General features: G+C 57.5%; 1 protein-coding gene across 1 annotated transcript; it reads left to right on the top strand.

Moving 5' to 3' along the window:
* The first annotated feature begins 5,586 nt into the window (after positions 1-5,586).
* Positions 5,587-7,868, top strand: FOXD3 (forkhead box D3). Its single transcript, XM_082311836.1, has one exon. The coding sequence runs from the start codon at positions 6,191-6,193 to the stop codon at positions 7,403-7,405; it is 1,215 nt and encodes a 404-aa protein (XP_082167962.1). The 5' UTR covers positions 5,587-6,190; the 3' UTR covers positions 7,406-7,868.
* The last annotated feature ends 11,394 nt before the right edge of the window (positions 7,869-19,262 follow it).

Here is a 19,262-nt window from a genome sequence, read left to right as displayed (position 1 = left end):
AGAAAGTCAAATAAAGCAAATTTAAAGGATTTTTTGATACTTGCCTCTGCTTTTTTGTTACCTGTGTATTTATTATGCCTCACAGGAACCTCCTCCAGGGACAGGGATTTGACAGGGTGTTTAGAGGATGAGCTTTAGCTATTTTGTTGGAGATGGACAGGGACGTGAGCAGGCCCTTCCAGGAACCGCCACTGCTGGATGACCGGGGCTGTGCAGGACTGCGGAGTGGGCACAGGGTGCTTGCAGCCACAAACTGGGTCACTTATCCATTTGTTTAGAGTGGGGATTTGCAAAACGAAAATCTGAAGAATAAACAGATTTTTTATTGAACAACTGCCAACTGGTTTTGGTGTTGTTTTTTTTTTAATCAGATCTTAACCAACTTCGCAGCCATCTTGCACAAAAGGCAGCACGGTTACTCTGCTCGCACAGCCCAATTTGCCCAATAATAATTCTGTGTTTTAACTTATTTCATTAATTTTGCTCTCTCCCTCTTTTTTAAAGTGCCTGAATCTCTAAGCTGTACTGGGCTCCGCTCTTCTGACGATTTTGGGTTTATTTTATGAGTCCCAAGAGACTGCATTATGGGGACACCCGAGCACCGCTGCCTGCTTTTGCCAGGTCCCCGGGATGTTCCTGCCTGTGTCCAACACAGGAATGTCCCCCTGCGAGCCGAGTAGAGCCAGCACCGCTGGGTCCCCTCCACCAGCATCCATCCCCTGCACAGCTCAGCTCCCAGGGGACGGGAAGGCAGAGAGGAGGCAAACAGCCAGCGCAAATACGCACCCAACGGAAAATGAACACCGAATTCCAAGGCGATTCGTGTTTTCACATAAACACCGCGTTTGGCTGAGCAACAGCGAGGAGGGAGCAGAGAGAAGCTCGGGGTGAAACCCGTGTCCGCCCGTGGGGGCGGTGGGAGGATGGACACGCTGCGGGGCTGCGCCGCTCCCCCGGCCCCGACGGCGAGCGGCTGCCCGGGGGGAGCATATGCGTGCACATATATAGATGCATATACAAACCATATCCCTCGGGGGGGGGTGTGAGCGCTGTAGGACTCCCCGCGCCCGCCCGCCGTCCTCCGCGGAGCGGGGCCGGGAAGGCGGGGCAGCCCCGGCGCCTCCGCCCGGTTGAGAGGGGCGGGGGGAGGTTTGGGGTTGTGTCCCCGAGGGGAAAAGGTCGCAGAACGTGGAAAATCTGCGCCTCGGTGAAACCCGACCTGCGCGGCTCAGCGCGGCCGCCGGATCCCCGCACAGGGCTCAGCGGGAAACGCAGCGCCTAAAGCGCGGAAACAGCGCGGAAGCAGCGCGGGGTGCCGCGGCCCGGCCCGCTCCGCCCCTGCACGGTGCCCCGCCGGGGAGGGCGCAGGTTTCGCGGGGCGCGGCCGGCCCCTCGCCCCTGCGGCAGCCCCGGGGGGGTCCCGAAGTTGCCTTCCCCTGCGCGGCCGCGCACCCCGCACGAGGAAAAGTCCCGCGGCCGCGGAGCGCCGGCCGCCCCCAGCTTGGGTTTCCCTAAAGGCGAACTGGGGCTAAATAATGAATCGATCTAAAATTAACCGGAGGAATGGAAATGCTCTAAAAATAAGCCAGCAGCTGCCGTGGTCGCAGCCCCCCGCTCCCGTGGGGAAGGGGGAGCGGGGCCGGCCGGAGGAGGGGGCTCGCCAGGGCGCGGGCAGAGCCGGGCGGGCTCCGCGGGGCTGCGCGGGGCTGCGCGGAGCGGCCGAGCCGCGGGAGGCGGCGCAGGCCGGGGTGCGGCGCCGGGAGGGCAGCCGTGATTTACGAGGGCTGCGCGGCGGCTGGCGGGGCGTCCGCCGCGGCCCTCCGCGGGCGCGGTGGCGGGGAGCGGGGCTGCCCGCGGGGCCGGGGCCGCTCCGCACCTCGTCGCGGACGGACCCCCGCAAAACTTCGCCGCCTGCGCCGCTGCTCCCGAACCGGCATTTTAAAAAATTTATTTCTATTTTATTTTATTTTTTATTTTTGCACGGAAGCGCCGAAAGCGTTTCGGGAGCCGGCGGGTCGCCTCCCCGGCATCACCGGCCCGGCGGGGGAGCGGGGGGCGGCCCCGGGGGCTGCGGAGCGTGTGCGGGAGCCGCCGCCGCGCTCCTGCGGGGCAGCGGCGGGCAGGGAGCCGGCCCCGGCCCGCTGCGAGCCCCCTCCGCGCACACCCGCACTCACACTCACACACCTCCTCCTCTTTTCTCCTTTTTGATCCGTGCAGCGATCCTATATTCTCCCGGCTTGTCTCTTTTATTCTTTTGTACTCAGGCGTGTTGTCCTGGCCGGCAGTGTGAACGGGGGCTTTGTAAAACGGGACAGATAAAAATGAGCAACATCATATTGTTTGACAGAATGATCCAAAATGATAAAGTGCCTTCTCCGGAGGGGGTGAAAATGGTGAATTCCTAAAAAACAAGAGCGTCTCTTCTCTCCTCTGCCTCCCTGCGCTGCTCGCGGTAGCCTAAAGGGATCTGCCGCCTGCACCAGCCCGGATCACGTCCAGCCACTCTTTTCAATGGGAAGTCCTCTTTTTAAAAGCCTTCATTTATTTATTTTTAAATAAATAGGGGGGGGGGGGGGAGCGGCTTCGGCTCGGGACCCCCCGTTCTCCTCGCGGCGAATGAAAAGCACAATTTTCGAGAGAAAGGCTCGTTTTGATTAAATCTGACATGCTGCTGATAACTCCATGCTAATGTGAAATAATTAACATAATAGCCATAATTAAAAGCACGCTAACAATGCCATAAATTTATCACACAATTTTACTAGCTTTCTGCCCCTAACTGCTCTCTCATCGTTAATTAAACGTGTTGCCTTTTACAGAATGGATGTTTATACATTTCCAATACAAATAAATCCGAAACCGTTTTGGAAACATGACCAATTTCGTTTTACACTGAGGTCTGCCGGTTTTACAGGCGATTTATTACAATTTAAAAAAAAAAAAAAAAAAGAAAGAAAAGAAAAAGAAAGAAAGAAAGGAAAAAAAGAAACCAAACACGTGAAAAAATAGAGGCCTTAACAAAAAAATAAAAAAAAAAAAAGAAAAAAAAAAAAAAGCAGCTATATTTGAAAAGCTGAATCTTCAGCGAAAAGCCCGGCCGGGGGTGTCTAGGCCCGGGGCCGGCGGTCTGCCCATCCCGCCCCGGCCCCGCCGCGGCCACGGCCGGGTGTGTGGGTGGGGGTGTGTGTGTGTGTGTGTGTGTGTTCGTGTGTGTGTGTGTCCCTTGGATGTGTTTATTTTACAGGGATTTCTCACCCGCAGCCCCTCTCCCGCGAGCCCCTTTACCCCCGCACGTTTATAACGAACCACAATGCTGGTTTAATCCAGGTCAGGTCAACGATTTATATAACTCATTAGTGAAAGTAATAGGCTTAAGGAGATGAAAGGGGACACCTTTGGTTTCTCCTTCCTTTAAAACGATTACAGAAGCAGAAATTGCCCCAGCCCTGCCTTTCCTCCTCAGCGTCCCCCCCCACCCCGCTCAGCCTCCGGATTTATTTTTAACTCGCTTCGCAGCCAGGGTCTTGCTTTGCCATATTAGAATCAAATTGAGTTGTAATTAATTTCTCCCTCTCTATCATAACTTATTCCATCCTCCCTTTCCCCGGTGCTTGCCGTGTCTCTATTTGACTCCGTATCGATCCGGACGATACAGTTTGTTTTTCTCCTGTTGCTAAATCTATCTGTCTATATGGGCGCCCACTTTCTATTTCTGGCCGTGTCGTTATTGTGGGTTTCCACCTCCGCATAGGCTGCTTTAATTATTTTATTGCTTTGCAGGGAGCAGCCCCTGCTCCTGCTCGCGTTCAGCCCTTGAACTTCGATGGGTTCGGGGGCTCCCGGCATATTTCGGGGAAAGTTTCCTGATTTTTAGGAAAGCTTTTCTCCCTTCCCACTCCGCCCGGGTGGGCTCCTAAATAGTTTCCAGCCGGGTGGCCTCCTAAATACTTGCCTAAACTTCACTACCTGAAGCCCCGGGAGCCGCAGCAGCGCCGCCGGCCCGCGGAGGGGCGCGGAGGGGCGCGGAGCGGGGCCGCCCCACCGGGCCGGGCCGCTCAGCCGCCAGCCGTGATTGAACACGGGATTAGCACAATAGAGCCCTAATCGAGGGGAAACGTTTCTTTTCACGCTAAGCACCGTAATTAATGGTATGAATCAATTAATTTGACTTTTATTGTGTCGAAGAAAAGCGCAACAAATGAAACAGGGGGCTGCGGAGTTGGCCTTTCCCCCTCCCTTTTCCGCGGGAGATCCTTTGCGGCGCGGAGGCAGCGCGAGCGCGGGCGGGCGGGCGCGCGCGTGAGCGCGCAGGCAGGTATGTGAGTGCGAATGCGGGCGGGCGCTGCGCGGGTGCGGAGGCCAGGGGCGCGGTCCGCGGAGATCCGCCGGGAAACGCGTAAAAACGGAGCGGGGCGGGGGTGGGGGGGACACGACCCCCCGCGGGGGCCGGGCCCGTCCCGCCCGAAGGCTCCGCGGCCGGAGCGGCCCGTCGGGGCCGGGCAGAGGCTCCCGGGAAGGCCGGGGCACCGACATTTCCCAGGCGCCGATGGGCTTTAGCGTAGAGGGGGGCTATTTGCCTTTCCTAAACCAGAACCGCTCGTGGGAAATTGTTGGCTCCTGGGCCGTTTTCCTAACGTAATTGTATTTACCGAAATCCGACAACACGTGCGAGAAGGACAACAAGAAGGGGATCGGCGGTACGAATTAAAAAGCAAAGCCCCGTGAGCCACCCGCGGCCAAGGTCCCGGGCGGGGGTTCCTTCTCCTGGGCGCAACGGGGCAGGGGTGGGCGGCCGGGCCCCCTCCCGCCCCGCCGGGCGCCTCTCCCCGGGCCGGGGCTTACCTGGGGCCGCGTCAATACCGTCCTCACATTCACACACACTCCCTCATTTCCTACTTTTTCATATGCTAACGCCCGCAATGATTAAGTCGTTAACACCTCTGGAAAAAAAAAAAAAAAGAAAAAAAGAAAAAAAGAAAAAAGAAGGGGGGAAAAAAGGAAGCGGCTAAAAGCTTCTTTATTTATAGTTTCCCTTTGTTATTTACGTCTTTTTTATTTCTCTCTGCAACTAACCTAATAGATTAATCAATAGCCATTCTCTGATCTTCCGTTCCCAGCTGGTGCGGCTGTTGAAAAAAAAAAAAAAAAAAAAGAAAGAAAACCACGGAAAAGTGATTTCAGAGCCCAAACTTGGTGGTTTTAAGCGCTATTACGGCGACGCATCCGCTGAGCCAGCGCTCGGCCGGGGCGGCCGCTGCCGAGCGCACCGCGGCGGCCTCCGGGCCCGCCGCACCGAGAGAGGCGGCGGCGAGCCCCGGGGCGGCAACTTTTCCGCGCTGGGCGGCGGGGGGCGGCTGCCGGGGCCGGCGGGTCCCGGTGGCGGCGGGTCCCAGCGGGCTGCGGGCGGCGGGGGCCCGGCGGGGCAGGCGGCCCGACGGGGCGGGCGGGCCGAGCGGAGCCGCCGCTGCTCTTTGTTGACAGTCCAAGAAACAACTCGAGTTTTGCATGACTTCACAGCGGGGCGCCTGACGTCACGCGGTCACGTGGCGCCGCCTCCGAGTATATCTTTAACGGGAAAGTAATCTATCAGGCAGTCCGGACCGCCGCGCTTCCAAAGTGGCGAGCGAGGCCCCGCGACGCCCCGGCCTCCTGCCCCCGCCCCGCCCGGCCGCCGGGAGCTCCGTCCCCTCCCTCCGCCAAGGGGGAGAAAAAAAAAAACCAAACAGGAAAGAGGAGGAAAGAGGAGGAAAAAAAAAAAAAAAAAAGCCAAGGGCGGCGGAGCGGTGCGCGGCGGGGCCGCGGCCGCGGAGCGGAGCGGTGGAGCGGCGGGTGCCCGCGGAGCCGCGGCGGCGGCGGCCCCATGCCCGGCGCCCGCGGGCGCCCATCGCGGCGGGCGGGAGCCAGCGTCGCCGCCTGATCCCCGATGCCCGGCGGCGGGAGCGGGGCGCGCAGCCGGAGGTGACCGGGCGGCCAGGGCAGCCCCGCGCCGCGGGACGCCGCGGACGGGAGAGGAGCGGGCGCGGCCGCCCCATGCCCCGCGGGGACGGCGCCGCGGGGGGCAGCCGGGCCGCTCGGGTCTAGCCCCAGGGGCCGGTCGGAGGAGCGGCGGGAGGGGGGCGCGGGGGGAGCCCGCCGCGCCGCCGGGTGCGGGCGGGAGGCCCCGCCGCCGCGCCCCGTCCGCCGAGCGGGGATGACCCTGTCGGGCGGCGGCAGCGCCAGCGACATGTCCGGCCCCGCCGTCCCGGCGGCCGAGGATGTGGATATCGACGTGGTGGGCGAGGGCGACGACGGGCTGGGCAAGGACAGCGACGGCGAGGCCGGCAGCCCCGCCGCCCTGCCGCGCCTGCCGCTGGACGAGGCGGCGGAGCTGGCGCTGCCCGCGGAGGCGGGCGCGGGCGCGGAGAGCGGCAGCAGCGGCAGCGGCAGCCCGGCCGAGGCGGCCCCCGGCGGCGCGGCCGAGGGCGGCAAGGGGGGCGGCGAGGAGGGGGCGAGCGGCGGCGGCGGCGGGGCGGCGGCGGGGCAGAGCAAGCCCAAGAGCAGCCTGGTGAAGCCGCCCTACTCGTACATCGCCCTGATCACCATGGCCATCCTGCAGAGCCCGCAGAAGAAGCTGACGCTCAGCGGCATCTGCGAGTTCATCAGCAACCGCTTCCCCTACTACCGGGAGAAGTTCCCCGCCTGGCAGAACAGCATCCGCCACAACCTCTCCCTCAACGACTGCTTCGTCAAGATCCCCCGGGAGCCCGGCAACCCGGGCAAGGGCAACTACTGGACGCTGGACCCGCAGTCCGAGGACATGTTCGACAACGGCAGCTTCCTCCGCCGCAGGAAGCGCTTCAAGCGGCACCAGCAGGAGCACCTGCGGGACCAGACGGCGCTGATGATGCAGGGCTTCGGCGCCTACGGCCTCGCCGGCCCCTACGGCCGCCCTTACGGGCTGCACCCCGGCGCCTACACCCACCCCGCCGCCGCCGCCGCCGCGCTGCAGTACCCCTACATCCCCCCCGTGGGGCCCATGCTGCCGCCGGCCGTGCCGCTGCTGCCGTCCAGCGAGCTCAGCCGCAAAGCCTTCAACTCCCAGCTCAGCCCCAGCCTCCAGCTGCAGCTCAACAGCCTGGGCGCCGCCGGCTCCATCGTCAAGTCGGAGCCCAGCAGCCGCCCCTCCTTCAGCATCGAGAACATCATCGGCGTCCCGGCCGCCAGCTCGGCCGCCAGCGCCCAGACTTTCCTGCGGCCGCCCGTCACCGTGCAGTCGGCCCTGATGGCCCACCAGCCGCTGGCGCTGGCCAGGACCACCGCCGCCATCGCCCCCATCCTCAGCGTGCCTACCAACATCATCGCGGGGCAGTTCCTGCAGCCCGCAGCCCCCGCCGCCGCCGTGCAGGCCAAGTGGCCGGCGCAGTAGCCCCGGGCGGTAGCCCCGGGCAGCAGCCCCGGGGAGTCCCCGCAGCCCCGCCGCCGCCGCCGGCCGCCCCCTCGGGGCTGCGCGGCCGCCCGGCCCGGGCTGCGGGCTCCGAGCAGCGGGCGTCGGCCCCCCGCCACCGCCGCTTGTACATATTTGTATCAAAAATCACTGACGTTGCTTTCGGGGTTTTTATTTTTCTAAAGAGGCGAAATGACGGTCGCGATTAGGAGCTGCGAACTTTCACTTTTTTTGAAGGTTCCGGCGCTCCGAGCGGTTTTATCCGACATAAACGAACAAACGAGAAAAAAAAAATGTATAAAAAAATAAGCGGGGGAAATTTTAAATATTAAACGAACGATCAAAAAAAAAAGAATTTTGGAGAAAAAAAAAACAAAGGAGGAAAACGCTGTCATTCTATTATAGAAGTCTGTTTATATATGAATGAATATATGTATTCTAAATGTTATCCCTTCGTGTTGTACACAACTTTGTAAATAAATTTTTAAAATGCTCTGCCCGTCTTTGTGTGAGAGGCGTTATCTTTGAGCACCCACCCGAAGGACGAGCTGCGGGGGCCGCGGAGGCTGGAAAACCGGGCGGGCGAGCGGAGCGCCCGCGGCCGCGGAGCGCCGGCCCTCTCCTTCCCGCCGAGGTCTGGGCTTCGCCGGTCTCGGTGCGGCGGGGAAGGGTTTCCCACGGCCCCCCCGGCCCCCTCCGCCGCTCCGGGATGCGCCGGCCGCGGCCGCGCAGCGACAGCGACAGCGACCGGCCCCGCTCCTCGCCGGACCGGCCGCCGCGGCGGGGCCGGCGTCACACCGATTCATCCAAAATTAAACCTTCCCCGGCAGAGCCGAGACTCCCTCAACCGTGCCGTAATTTTTCCCTAAATATATTAATTTTTCTCAGCCAGACTTCGGCTCTGCATCCCGGCGCGGCGGGATCCTGCCCCTTCCCGGCCGGAGTAGGTACGCTTCGGGTTGGCTTTCGTGGCTAGTTATAAGGGAATGGTTTTAAACAAAACACGCTGGGGCGATCTAAGCGGCGTTTACTATTTATTTTGCGAGGGGGAGAAAAATTAAAGACGTGCCCGTGCGGTGTGAGAGCGCGGATCTTTCGTTTAGATCAGAAAGCGATCGGTGTTAAAGAAGCGGCTCTGCGTTCCCACGGAAAGGGAACGGCCTTTCCCAGCTAATTCCTAATAACTTTTAAGGGAAGCTGAGAAAAAAATGTACATTTATGTGCATTTTCAGGGCTAAAATAAAGAGATCGCCAAGAGGGTAAAAACAAATTTAAAAAATCTGTAGCGCATTACAATATTTAAAGCACCGCTGCGGGGGTTTTAGTCTGGCCAGATCTCGGGCACTCGGTCTCTCCTGTGCACTGACAGTGTTTGCTACTTTATTCTCTCCCTCGCAAAACGTTGAATTTTTCATCGCCTTTGGAAACCTTCGTGGATTTTGCTTTTCCGCCCAAATAATTCGCTGTCTTTGTTAGGAAAAGCGGCGGCGTAAAACGCAGGCGGGAGGCAGCGGGCGCCGAGTTTCGCTGCGGGAGGAGCTGGACGAGGCGCTTCTTTCACCTCCAACACCCGCTGGGAACGGCGGATTTAAAAAGAAAAAAAAAAAAAAAAAAAAAGTCCTTGCTTTCCTGGTAAGCAGTAAACATTATTTCTTCCTAAGTAAATATTTATACCTCCGCATACATAGACTAAAATAAAACAAGCAGCCCGGTGATGAGATAGGTTGAACTTTATAAATAAGGACTCGCTAATCATCTGACACGAAAAGGGAGAGCGGGCACCTGAAGCGAGCGGGGATTCGGTGTCAGGCAGGCCCTACATGGGCACCCGCCGCGGCTCCTCGCCCCGGCGAAACCCAACGGGTCTAAATTTGTTTGTGCGTGGCGGCTATAAAAGTAACAAGTTGTTTCACAGTTGTGTCTGGCTAATCGGTTTTACACAAACAGCAAATGGTAGGTGATTTGTGCAACACGCGCGGAGGTTATTTCTATATTTAGCGGATACCCCTGGGAAAAGAGAAAGGAGCCTCTTCTTGAATTCACTTTTAGGCTCAAGAAGCTGCTGATCCAGGGCTTCCAGAGGACACCGGATAACAGGGGCTCATTCCATTCCCCAGCCTTTGTTACTTATAAAATTACTCGCTCATATTTCCCCACATAGCAGCAATACCTCGGGCTCGGCATCTGCGCGCCGGCGGCGGCGGAACCGGCAACTTTCCTCCCCGCCGCCTCCCTCCGGCGCGGCCCCGGGAAACGCTTCTCCCCCGGTTACCTCCGTCCTCTCTTTCTCTCCCCCGATTTCCCCCCGATCGCCGAGGAGAGCGGCCGGCGGGACCCTGCGGCGCCGGAGAAGCCTTTCCCGGGGAAGGGGCGGCGGCGGCGGCGGCGGCTCCCGGGGCCGGGCAGCACCGGCAGGGCGCGGGGCTCGGGAAGGACGGCGGCGGCTGCGAGCCCCCCGTCCGGCGGCCGCCTCCCCGCGGGAGCCGCTGCCTCCCCGCCGCCGCGGGGCCGGGCCGGGAGCGGCGGCGGGGCCCGGCGGGCAGGTGAGGGCTCCCGGTGGCGGCGGCGGGGCTGCAGTGGCGCAGCGGGGCCTGCAGGGGGCGCGGCAGCTCCCGCCGCGCCCGCGGGGAACGGGCGCGCCCCCCCGGGGCCGGCAGCACCCCCGCAGCCCGGGCCCGGCAGCAGCCCCGGGCCGGCAGCACCCCCGCAGCCCCGGGCCGGGAGCCCCCCGGCGGGCCGGGAGCCGTCCCGGTGCCCGGGGCCGGGCCGGTCGCGCCCTTGCAGCGGGCGGCGCGACGGGGCGTCCGGGCGGGTCCGCGGGGCTCGGGGGCCCCGGGGGCGCAAGAAGTCGGCCCCCAAACAGGGGGAGGGTTTGCAGCCGGGCCGGCGAGCAGCTTTCACCGCGTGGTGCTGCCCAGCGGAGAGCGGCGCAGCCCTCCACGGCCGCGCCGAGCCGGGCCCGGAGCGGCGGGGAGCGGTGGCGGGCCGGGGACAGCCGGGGACACCATCTCCCCGCGAAGTTTCCGCAGCCACTCGCTTCAGCCAGGCGACAGAAAGTCTTTTTCTTGTTCTTTCTTGTCTTTTTCCTTCCACAAACTTGTCCGACGCATGTGGCAAAACTTGACACGGTCGGTGACAGATGCCTATTAGTATAAGATGTGTCGTGTCGGTCCCTGGGGTACATTGAAAGTAACTAGATCCTAAGCACCGGGAAAATGACCATCCTCGCCGCCCGGAGAGTTTACCCAGAGCTATCCCCCCCCCCCCCTCCGGGCCCCCCCGGGCCCCCCATTATTTATTACAATTGCGGACCCGCCGCTCTCTCTGCCCCGGTAAGGTGCCGGAGAACGGACAATCGGCTGGAGACAGGATCTGGCCCTAATCCTCTAAACCACCACGTTGCTTGAAAAAGGGACAAGACGGGCTCATCAGGGCCGTTTCCTCGGCTGACGCGGGTCTCCCGGGGAACCCTCCCGCTTTCGCAGCCGGCGGGGCCGGGCGCTGCGCGGCCGCGGGAGTTGCGCTCCCCTCTCGCCGCCTCCGCGCTAACCGCTCTCCGCGCCGCCTATTTATAGCATAATTGCTCTCTCCCCGGGCACAGAGCGGGGCTGAAAGTTGCAGGCTAATGGGTGTTGAAAGATTGCGGCGAGCATTTGAAAAGGCAGGAAAAGATCTTTTGCAGTTATTTAAAAATGTATATTTATAGCGCGTGGACGTTGTTTCTCAGGAAGGAGCCCCAGCGTCCGGGCTGTGCCCCCCAGCCCCCCGGCTGGCAGCACCGCGGCCGGTACGGCCGGCACGGCCGAGACCCGCAGGCGGCAGCGGAGCCGGTGGCCGCGTCCCCCGGGGGCGAGGCGGCGTGGAGCCGGGCCCGGCCGCTCGCCCCCCGCGGGGGAGCGATGGGAGCCCCCGCTCCGGAGCTGCGGGAGGGCAGCGCTGAGGCCGGGTTTGCCGGTGTCCGCCGAGGGGGCACCGCCGGGAGCGTCGCGGGGGAGATGCCCATCAGAGACCTTTCCCTCCCGGTGCTCCGACACGGTCTTGTCCCGGGGAGAGGTGGCGGGAGGAAAGCACCCACTGGTGACACCAGGAGCCTTGGGGACGCGGGCAGCGTTTGAGGACGGCTCTCGCCCCGAGGGTGTCTAACTGAGGCTCCCCGCTTCCCTGGCTGGGCTCCACGCCGGCGGTACCGGGGGGATTTTGCCCGGGTAGCCGCGCACCATCCCGCAGATCCCCAGCGCTGCCCGGACCGGGCTCCCCGCGGCCGGGCCGCTCCGAGCGGGGGGCGCGGCGGGGCTCCGAGCGCTCCCGCCCGGCGCTGGGGATGCGGCTCGCCCCGGGCCCCGCCCGCCGGCCGGGGCCCAGTGTCCTGGGCCAAAAACAAAGAAAGAAGGGCGCGGGTTTCGGTTTGGGAAAGGTCATCCCTCGTCCTTCGCGGGGCCCTCGGGGGGCTCCCACTCCGGGAAAAATACAACAAAGACTTGCTTGAGGGGAGTGGGGGTTTTTCCTCGCCCCCTGCGGGTCCGGGGCAGCGGGGCCGTTCCCGGGGGACAGGGGAGCTCAGTGGAATTTTGCCTCCTGGAGCTCCTCGGGCAGTTTTGCAGAAGCTCCCTCGTGTCTGAGGCGTGCTTCGGGGCCCGTCCTCGCCTGCTCCTGGGAGCTCAGCCTGGTCCGGGAAGGCGGAAAACCAGCTTTGCCATTTTGGGGGTGTGCTTCCAGGCGCTTTGAAAAGGCAGCGGCTGCGGCGGCGCAGCGAGCACCGCGCCGGAGTCACGCCGCCCGGCCCCGCGGGTCCGCGGCTGCGGGCAAGGCTGGGCTCGGGCGCGGCGCCGTCCTTCAGCGCGTCCCCCGGGGCTGCGTTTGATACGCGCCCGCTTAAACCTCCGCGGAGCTTAAGTCTCCGCGGGAGAGGCCGTCCGGAGCCGTGCGCATCCGAGCCGGCCCCGCAGCCGCTCCGCCATCCCCGCAGCCTCCCGTCCCTTGATCTCACCTCTTCCCGAGCCGGGAATTCGTGCAACTGGCCAAACACTCGCGATCCTGTTTTCCAGAGAGCCAACACTTATGTTCCAAGGACTTTTATTGAATTACGTTTTACTAGTCCTAAAACATTAAACGTTATGTACTTAAAAGATACAGAGCTTAGGTATTACATCCACAGAAAGTATTTTAGTCAGTGAATGTTCAATGTAGCAGGTAGAGATCAACTTAGCACGTCTTCCAGACTGAACTGGGAACAGACTCTTCAGCCATAAAATGCACTTAACAGTCTATTTAATAGTGGCGAGGTCCTTGAAAATGCAATATCCATGCTAATCTTGCCTTTTTCTAAATCAGAAATGAAAAATAGGTCAGTAAGGTAGAACCTTCCCCTTCTATTTAAAATGTGACATTTAATCTATTTAAATAACTAAGTAAACTTTATTAATTCGGGATTTGGTAAGCAAGCTGAGGAAGTAGGCACTTCACAACTTTATTAAGACGGCAAAACGTGAGAGGGAGCGTCCTTGAACTCCAGGTTCAATAAAATCCCTCTTTCCTTCAGCTTCACCAAAATGGGAAAAGCCGGGACAGGCGAAGACCGCTCAGCCTCGCCTCTCCCTTCAGGGATGAAGCGTCTCGTCCTGTTTTACCGAGGGCTGGGAGCATCCTCCGGGCGCGGCGGCAGGAGCGGCCCCGGGCGGGCGAGGGGAGCCCCGCGGCCCCCCAGCGCCCACCCCCCCGCGCCGAGGGCTGCTCCCAGAACCGCGGGAACTGGAGAAAACAACCCCAAACCTCAAGCCTTTCTAAGGACTTTGCTAAGTGCTAGTATTTCAGGGGAGGGGAAGGGGGGGGATCAGTCTTCCTGCGGGTTATGGTAGGGGTTTCAAACACGTTGATTTCTCTCGCTCGGGAAACGAAGCCGCGGAGGCGTCGCGGCTGCGGCGCCGCTCCCCCGCCCGCCGGGGCTGCCCGCCCAACGACGGGCGCTGCCGCTGCCGCTGCCGCTGCCGCGGCCGCGCCGGGGCCCGGCGGGGGCCGGGTGCTGGAGCTACGACCGAAGGCCTCTCCGGGGGCTGCTTCCCCGCCGCGTCACGGCTCGGCTCAGGGGCGAAACCCTGGATGAGTTGGAAAGCAACTTTTCACAGCCGCAGCCCCTGCCAGGGCTCCCTTCCTCCCGCCTGCCCTGGGAAAGGCTTTCCCATTATTCCGGCCGCAATTCACTCCAGATTTATGGAATACCCGGGAGGTATTTGCCTTACCACCGCCCGGCTCTACATCACCGCTACGAGCCGGGGTGGAGGAGAAGAGCCAGCAGACCTGCCGAAGCCTCCCGAGAACGCCAAGGGTTAAGGAAAGCCGTTTATCTCCTCATTATCGGTTTCTCTTTACTACTGAGCACCAAAACCAAGCCCCCCTCGTCTACTGCCCCGCGGTATCAATGTGTCCTTAATGCCTTTTCCAGTCATTGATCTGGTCAAAGTCACCGCAGAAATACTAGTGACAGAGACTCAATTCCAGGCGACGTGACCAATGCAAGTATTTAGAAAGCATTCAATAAAAAAGCTTTCCCGGGGAGTGAATGATTTCACCTTGCAACAAAGAGCGCTCAGCTAATTGAAATAATGCACTTGAATGTGCAGCCGGGCACTCCTGCTCGCCCATACCGGCTCCAGGACCAAGTTGTCAATAACCCGCAAGGTAAAACCTAAAAACTCTTTTTTTTTTTTGCAGTAGGAGCCCGGTAGCCCATAGGCAACGCTCCCGGACTTGGGGGTGGTGTAGTACTGCTCTGCCGTGTTCCCCGGCCTCGTGGTTTGGGAGTGGGTTTTAGGGAATTCCGGGCATGGAAAATCCTGGAGGGAAGAGGAGAAGGAAAGGAGGCAGGGAGTGGGAGAAGAGAAATTAAAACAGGGACGTGCCGTGGGGATTCTCCTCCAGGCTTGGGCTGGGAACTCACTTTGCCTCACGTATTTTCAGTGTCACATGCCACGCCAAAGCCAAGACCGTGGTGCGGTTCAGGAGGCGCAACTCTTCCTGTCTTCTAATTTACTTTGCAGTTGACAGATTTTTAGGACTACGCTTATTTTACACATGTCCCATCTCCAGACATCCCTTAGCATCTTATTAATATCCTAAAATGGAAGCATTTTATTGAGCAGCAATATGAGTGATAGAGTATAACAGATTTAGGTAAAATATATAAAATTTGATGATCGAAATCTGCCATTTTCAATAGGACCATGGCTCCATACACCTTGACAGGTCAGCAGACTAGTGTGATTTTTACGTTTACCTGTATAAGACCACAAACTTCCAGTCTCTTCATACCATCCTGCCTGAGGTAACACTCACAAGTGACAGTTGCTGAGAATGCTGAAATTACGGCAGGCGTAAGAGGGACCAGGATGTCCGAGTAATTGGCACTCAACTGACAAATGGCTGGCACAGTGGGAACTAGTATTCTATATGACATTGCACTGGAAGAACTTCAAGGAAGAAAAGCCATCTCTGGTGGTATGCAATACCACGTTGCCTAATGTTTATGTATTTTGAAAAGAACATGCACATGTGGAAAAAAAAAAATCAATGAAGAATTTTGTTTTCCTATTGTCTCTGGTTACTTTAACGTTTCTACTCCCAGTGATCAGATACTTCTTGACCATGCCTCCATTTTGTAGCAGTTGGGTTTCAAACCTTTACAACTTCCAGTCCTGGGATTCCAGTCCAAAGAGAGCACCGCTGGCAGTTCATCTGGAAGGTCTGGCCATGAAAACCCCAGTACGTGGTGTTAGTTTTAAAAATAATCAGTTTCCTACTAAATTTCATATCCCAACCTCAGTTAAGACACACACCCAGAAGAAAAATACAGCAATCTAAAGAAAAACAGAGTCCGTACTTTTAAATATTGGTAAGAGTTGTATAAAGACGACCTAGAATCATTTATGTTATGCTATGTACTTTGTCAAGACCTTAAAGAGAATCAAAGAGGGTAAAACTGAAAGGTTGTAACAGAGAGGCCTATGGTGCTCAACATCTTCCTTCTCCACGTTGGTTCCTAGACATCGCCTCCCAAAGGCTGAGGAGCTGCTTCCCAGCTCTCCGGCACGGTTGAAGAACAAGTCTTCCAGCTGCTCCCTTCCTTCTGCAAAAACAAACAAACACACACTTAGATTTGTTGCCTGAATAAAAAGCCAGCCTTCCCGTGTGTGAAGACTATGCTTTTCACCAATAACACCCGCTATTACATTCTCCCACTTCCCTTATCTGCTGCAATAGAGACGTGAGCACTGCCAGCGCCATGAAGGGATGCATGTGAGCAGGGTAAAAAACCGAAGGCGCGCCCACTCCTGACAGCACCAGCCGGGGCAAAACTGCGTCCGGGGCCGGCTGGCCAGCGCGGACCAGGCCCCTGCGCCGTTCCCACAGCGGCTGAGCAGCAAGCCGCGCCGCCGGGCCTCCTGAGGCAAAGCCGCTTGTCGCGCTGTCGCGCCCAAATTCCCCGACACCTGCCTGCTGCCGCCCCCGAGGCGGCCCGGGGCCCGCGGCCCGCGCCTCCCCCCCGCCCCCAGCCCCCGTCCCCCCGGCACGGCGGCTCCCGGCTCCCCGCCCGCCGCGGGCGGAGCTGCGCAGGCGCAGACAGCGCCTACGCATGCGCGCGCGCACCGGCCGGCGGAGGCCGGAAGCCGCTTCCAACGCGGAAGCGCGTGCGCGCCGGTTGTGTCCAGTAAGGAGGCGCGGGCTCGCGCCAGAGCGGCGGGAAGGGAAGGGCCGGGGCGGGAGGGGCGGCGGCGGCGGCGAAGAAGTAGGTGGTCCTGGCCGCTCCCTCGGGGCTCGGCGGGCCGCCTTGCTCCCGCTGTCGTGCCCCGGGGAACCGGTGTTAGCGCTCGGGGCGGGTGTACCACGCCTCCCCTCCGTCGCTTCCCCGGGGTGCGGGCGGCGGTGGGGGGCTGAGGGGAGGGGGTGGCCCGGAGCGGGGCGGGACCGAGCTGAGGGGAGGCGCGGTGCCCGCTGGCGGGTGAGGGCGGCCCGGCTGGGGTAGCGGGGAGGCCCCGGCGCAAGTCCGTCTGCAACTGCTCACCCTCGTGTCTCTCTCTGAGGCGGCTGGGAATGGAGGGTGGATGAATGAGGAAATTTGAGAAATAAATACGTCTTCTGACAAGGAGTGAGGAAGCAGCGGGCTTATAGAACGGGTATCGCTTCAACAAATGAAATTCTTAATTTAGCGTTTGCATTTTTGAGGAAGGAAAGGATGCTGCTCAGCTGCATGCTGACATCTCTCTTAAAACAATGAGTTACATTAAGGGTCGTGCATCTGTGACTGAGTTCTGTCAGCTTCCCTTTGGCAAGGAGTGGGTCGTTTGTACCGGTGCTATTTATCTGAATCTTCACAGTAGGCAGCGTGGAAGGATAGTGGTTTTTTGGAGCTGTGATTTTCACCTTATGCTTATAGGTGGCACCTCGCTTGAGAGACCCTCTAGTGTTGCCCATCCAGAGGCAGAAGGTAAAAACTTTGAGGCTGACCAAACCAGCTTTATAATCCAAAAAGTGTTATATGTTTAACATTGTTACCCATGGGATAGCAAAAATTAGAGACCTGTGCTTTAGAATCTAATAAAAGCATGGCTTTTGTTTCAGGAGGTATGAAATAATTACTAAAGAGGAAAAAGAAGTAGGAAAGAATATTTTAAGAACCACTTTTGAGAGCAGAGAAAGAAGAAACTCAATGTCCCAGAAAATGACAGTTATTCCAAACGTAGGGAATGGCAGAAGGAAATGAGAGGAACGGAGACAGGGGAGTTTGTCTGTAGGTGAGACTGGCATTACGTAGGAATTAAGAAGGTATAATTAATTAATAATTGTTCTAACTGGAGAGAGAAAGGAAGGGCAGATGTGAGTATTTTATAGAAGGGAAAGGCCAGACTTGTGACACTTGATTTTTGGAAGACAGATAGGACTCTGGTCTTATTGGACCAAAGTTTAGGAAGCAGAAGAGTTCACATAGGGTAAAACGATGTACAGAGTTGACCTCCATATTTTTTATTTAGATAAATGTTCCTATCTTGTGGTTTAGGCATAGGTGTAGCATGGAAACATGCAAATATCAGTGTTCACGTTTCTACCTATAGATGGTGATCTATTGCTGTCATAGATTTATATTGTTAAAGTAACTTTTTCCCCCCCCCCCCCCCCCTTGGTGATGATATTGGGTTATACCTTTCTGTGAATAGTAAATAAATATGGATTTAGTTTGAGCAGAATAACCTAAACATGTCTTAGATGTTGCTTGTCCGTTACTAAAATGGCAGTTCAGTACTGCTGCTCTGCGGGATTTGGTTTTGTTGCTTTTTTTTGGCAGTGGCAAGTATATTAACTTAAATCAGATGATGCCTTTTCTGCAGGGAAAGTCTTTGGCAGTTGTACCCAGGCTCATCCGCTCTTCTGTCATGTATCTGTTGCTGACTGGAGGGAATGGTGCTACGGCTGCTGATTTGGCAGAAGTACAGCCTTTGGATTTACTGCTGTCTCTCACTGTCAAGACTGGAGTAGTTTCTTCTTAATTTTTTTTTTTTTCCTAACTCGGACTAAAATATTTTTCATTCTCTGGGTCGAAGTTTGCATATTCTATAGTTAGTGTTTTTTGCATATGGCAACGTCATTACTTTCCTGTTTCTTGATTTCCAAGTTTGATGAATGTGGCCTTTAATTTGACAGATCTAGCAATGTTTCTTATTGTTACTGGATCCTTAGTATAGTCAAGCAAGCTTGGTGGGAGATCAGTCCTCCTGCCTTTTTGGGTAGAAGAATGGAGAAGGTCTCTTGAGCCTGGTAGGTTTCATCTGGTGTATCCTCTAGGGAGGGGTAGCTGATGGATAGCGTGCTTATGCTTGAGAAGGGAGAGGTGGAATTTCAAGCCCCTTTTTGAATATCGGGGAGACTGAAGGAAGATTCAGATCAGGGATTTTTCATCATTAATGCCAGATGTTTGCACTCCTAGGTTGGCAGTACGCATTTAATTTTTTTAGTATGTACTGGCTCGTGACTGTATTCCTGTGGAATTAGTTAGAACACATAATACAGAGTTTATGATGAGCTCTGTGCTTTTATAATGGCTGCAGGAGAACAGACAATACCTGGTCCAGCATAATACCTGCCAGTATGTAGTTAACTTTTAAATTGTTTTTGGGTATGTTTAAACCAACAGAGAAGCCTATACCAGATCTGCATTTTGCGTAATTTGGCTGTGGTATTCTTAATCGAGAAAATAAGTGGCATTAACTTAATACTGGAACATTTACTCACTTTTTAGAGTCATATGCTTGCTAAGGATATTTTTTTTTCTAGTGAGTCATTAATCTAGGAATTTTTATAGACTTCTTTGAAGAGGTTTTTCTTGTTCAGTGTCAAATATTAGTTTGTGAGCTATGTAACACATATGGTTGGCATGAATATTTTGACTACCACTACAATCTTTTCTACTGGTCTGCTGTAGAATCTTCTCTTGTCACTTAGAGGTGAAATATGCTCCATGCTTGCATAACAAATTGTGTGGAGCTTATTAAGGTGATGTTTAAGTATGTACATGTATTGTTGATCTGGTATCTGAATTCTCTGAAGTGTTTTGAAATCTTTTACCCTTCTTGCCGTTGTTTTTATGCATTTTGTCAGATGCCTTTTCAGCTTCTAGCTCAGAAGTGGCAGAAATTGCTTCTGGGCAGCGTTTGGCTTCATGGTTAGAAATTCGCCAGTACTTAAACCCCCTCCTGATTCCAGTGTGCTTCCAGATGCAAGACAGTAACAGAATGCTTCTGGGTGGGGAGAAAACCGGGAGTATCAGTAGTGCCGTTAAATGCCTAAGGAACAA

Source organism: Platalea leucorodia (assembly GCF_965183815.1).
Source record: "Platalea leucorodia genome assembly, chromosome: 5".
In the NCBI taxonomy this organism is placed as follows: domain Eukaryota; kingdom Metazoa; phylum Chordata; class Aves; order Pelecaniformes; family Threskiornithidae; genus Platalea; species Platalea leucorodia.
Note: the sequence above shows the minus strand (reverse complement) of the source record. Positions and strands in the feature narration are given on the sequence as shown.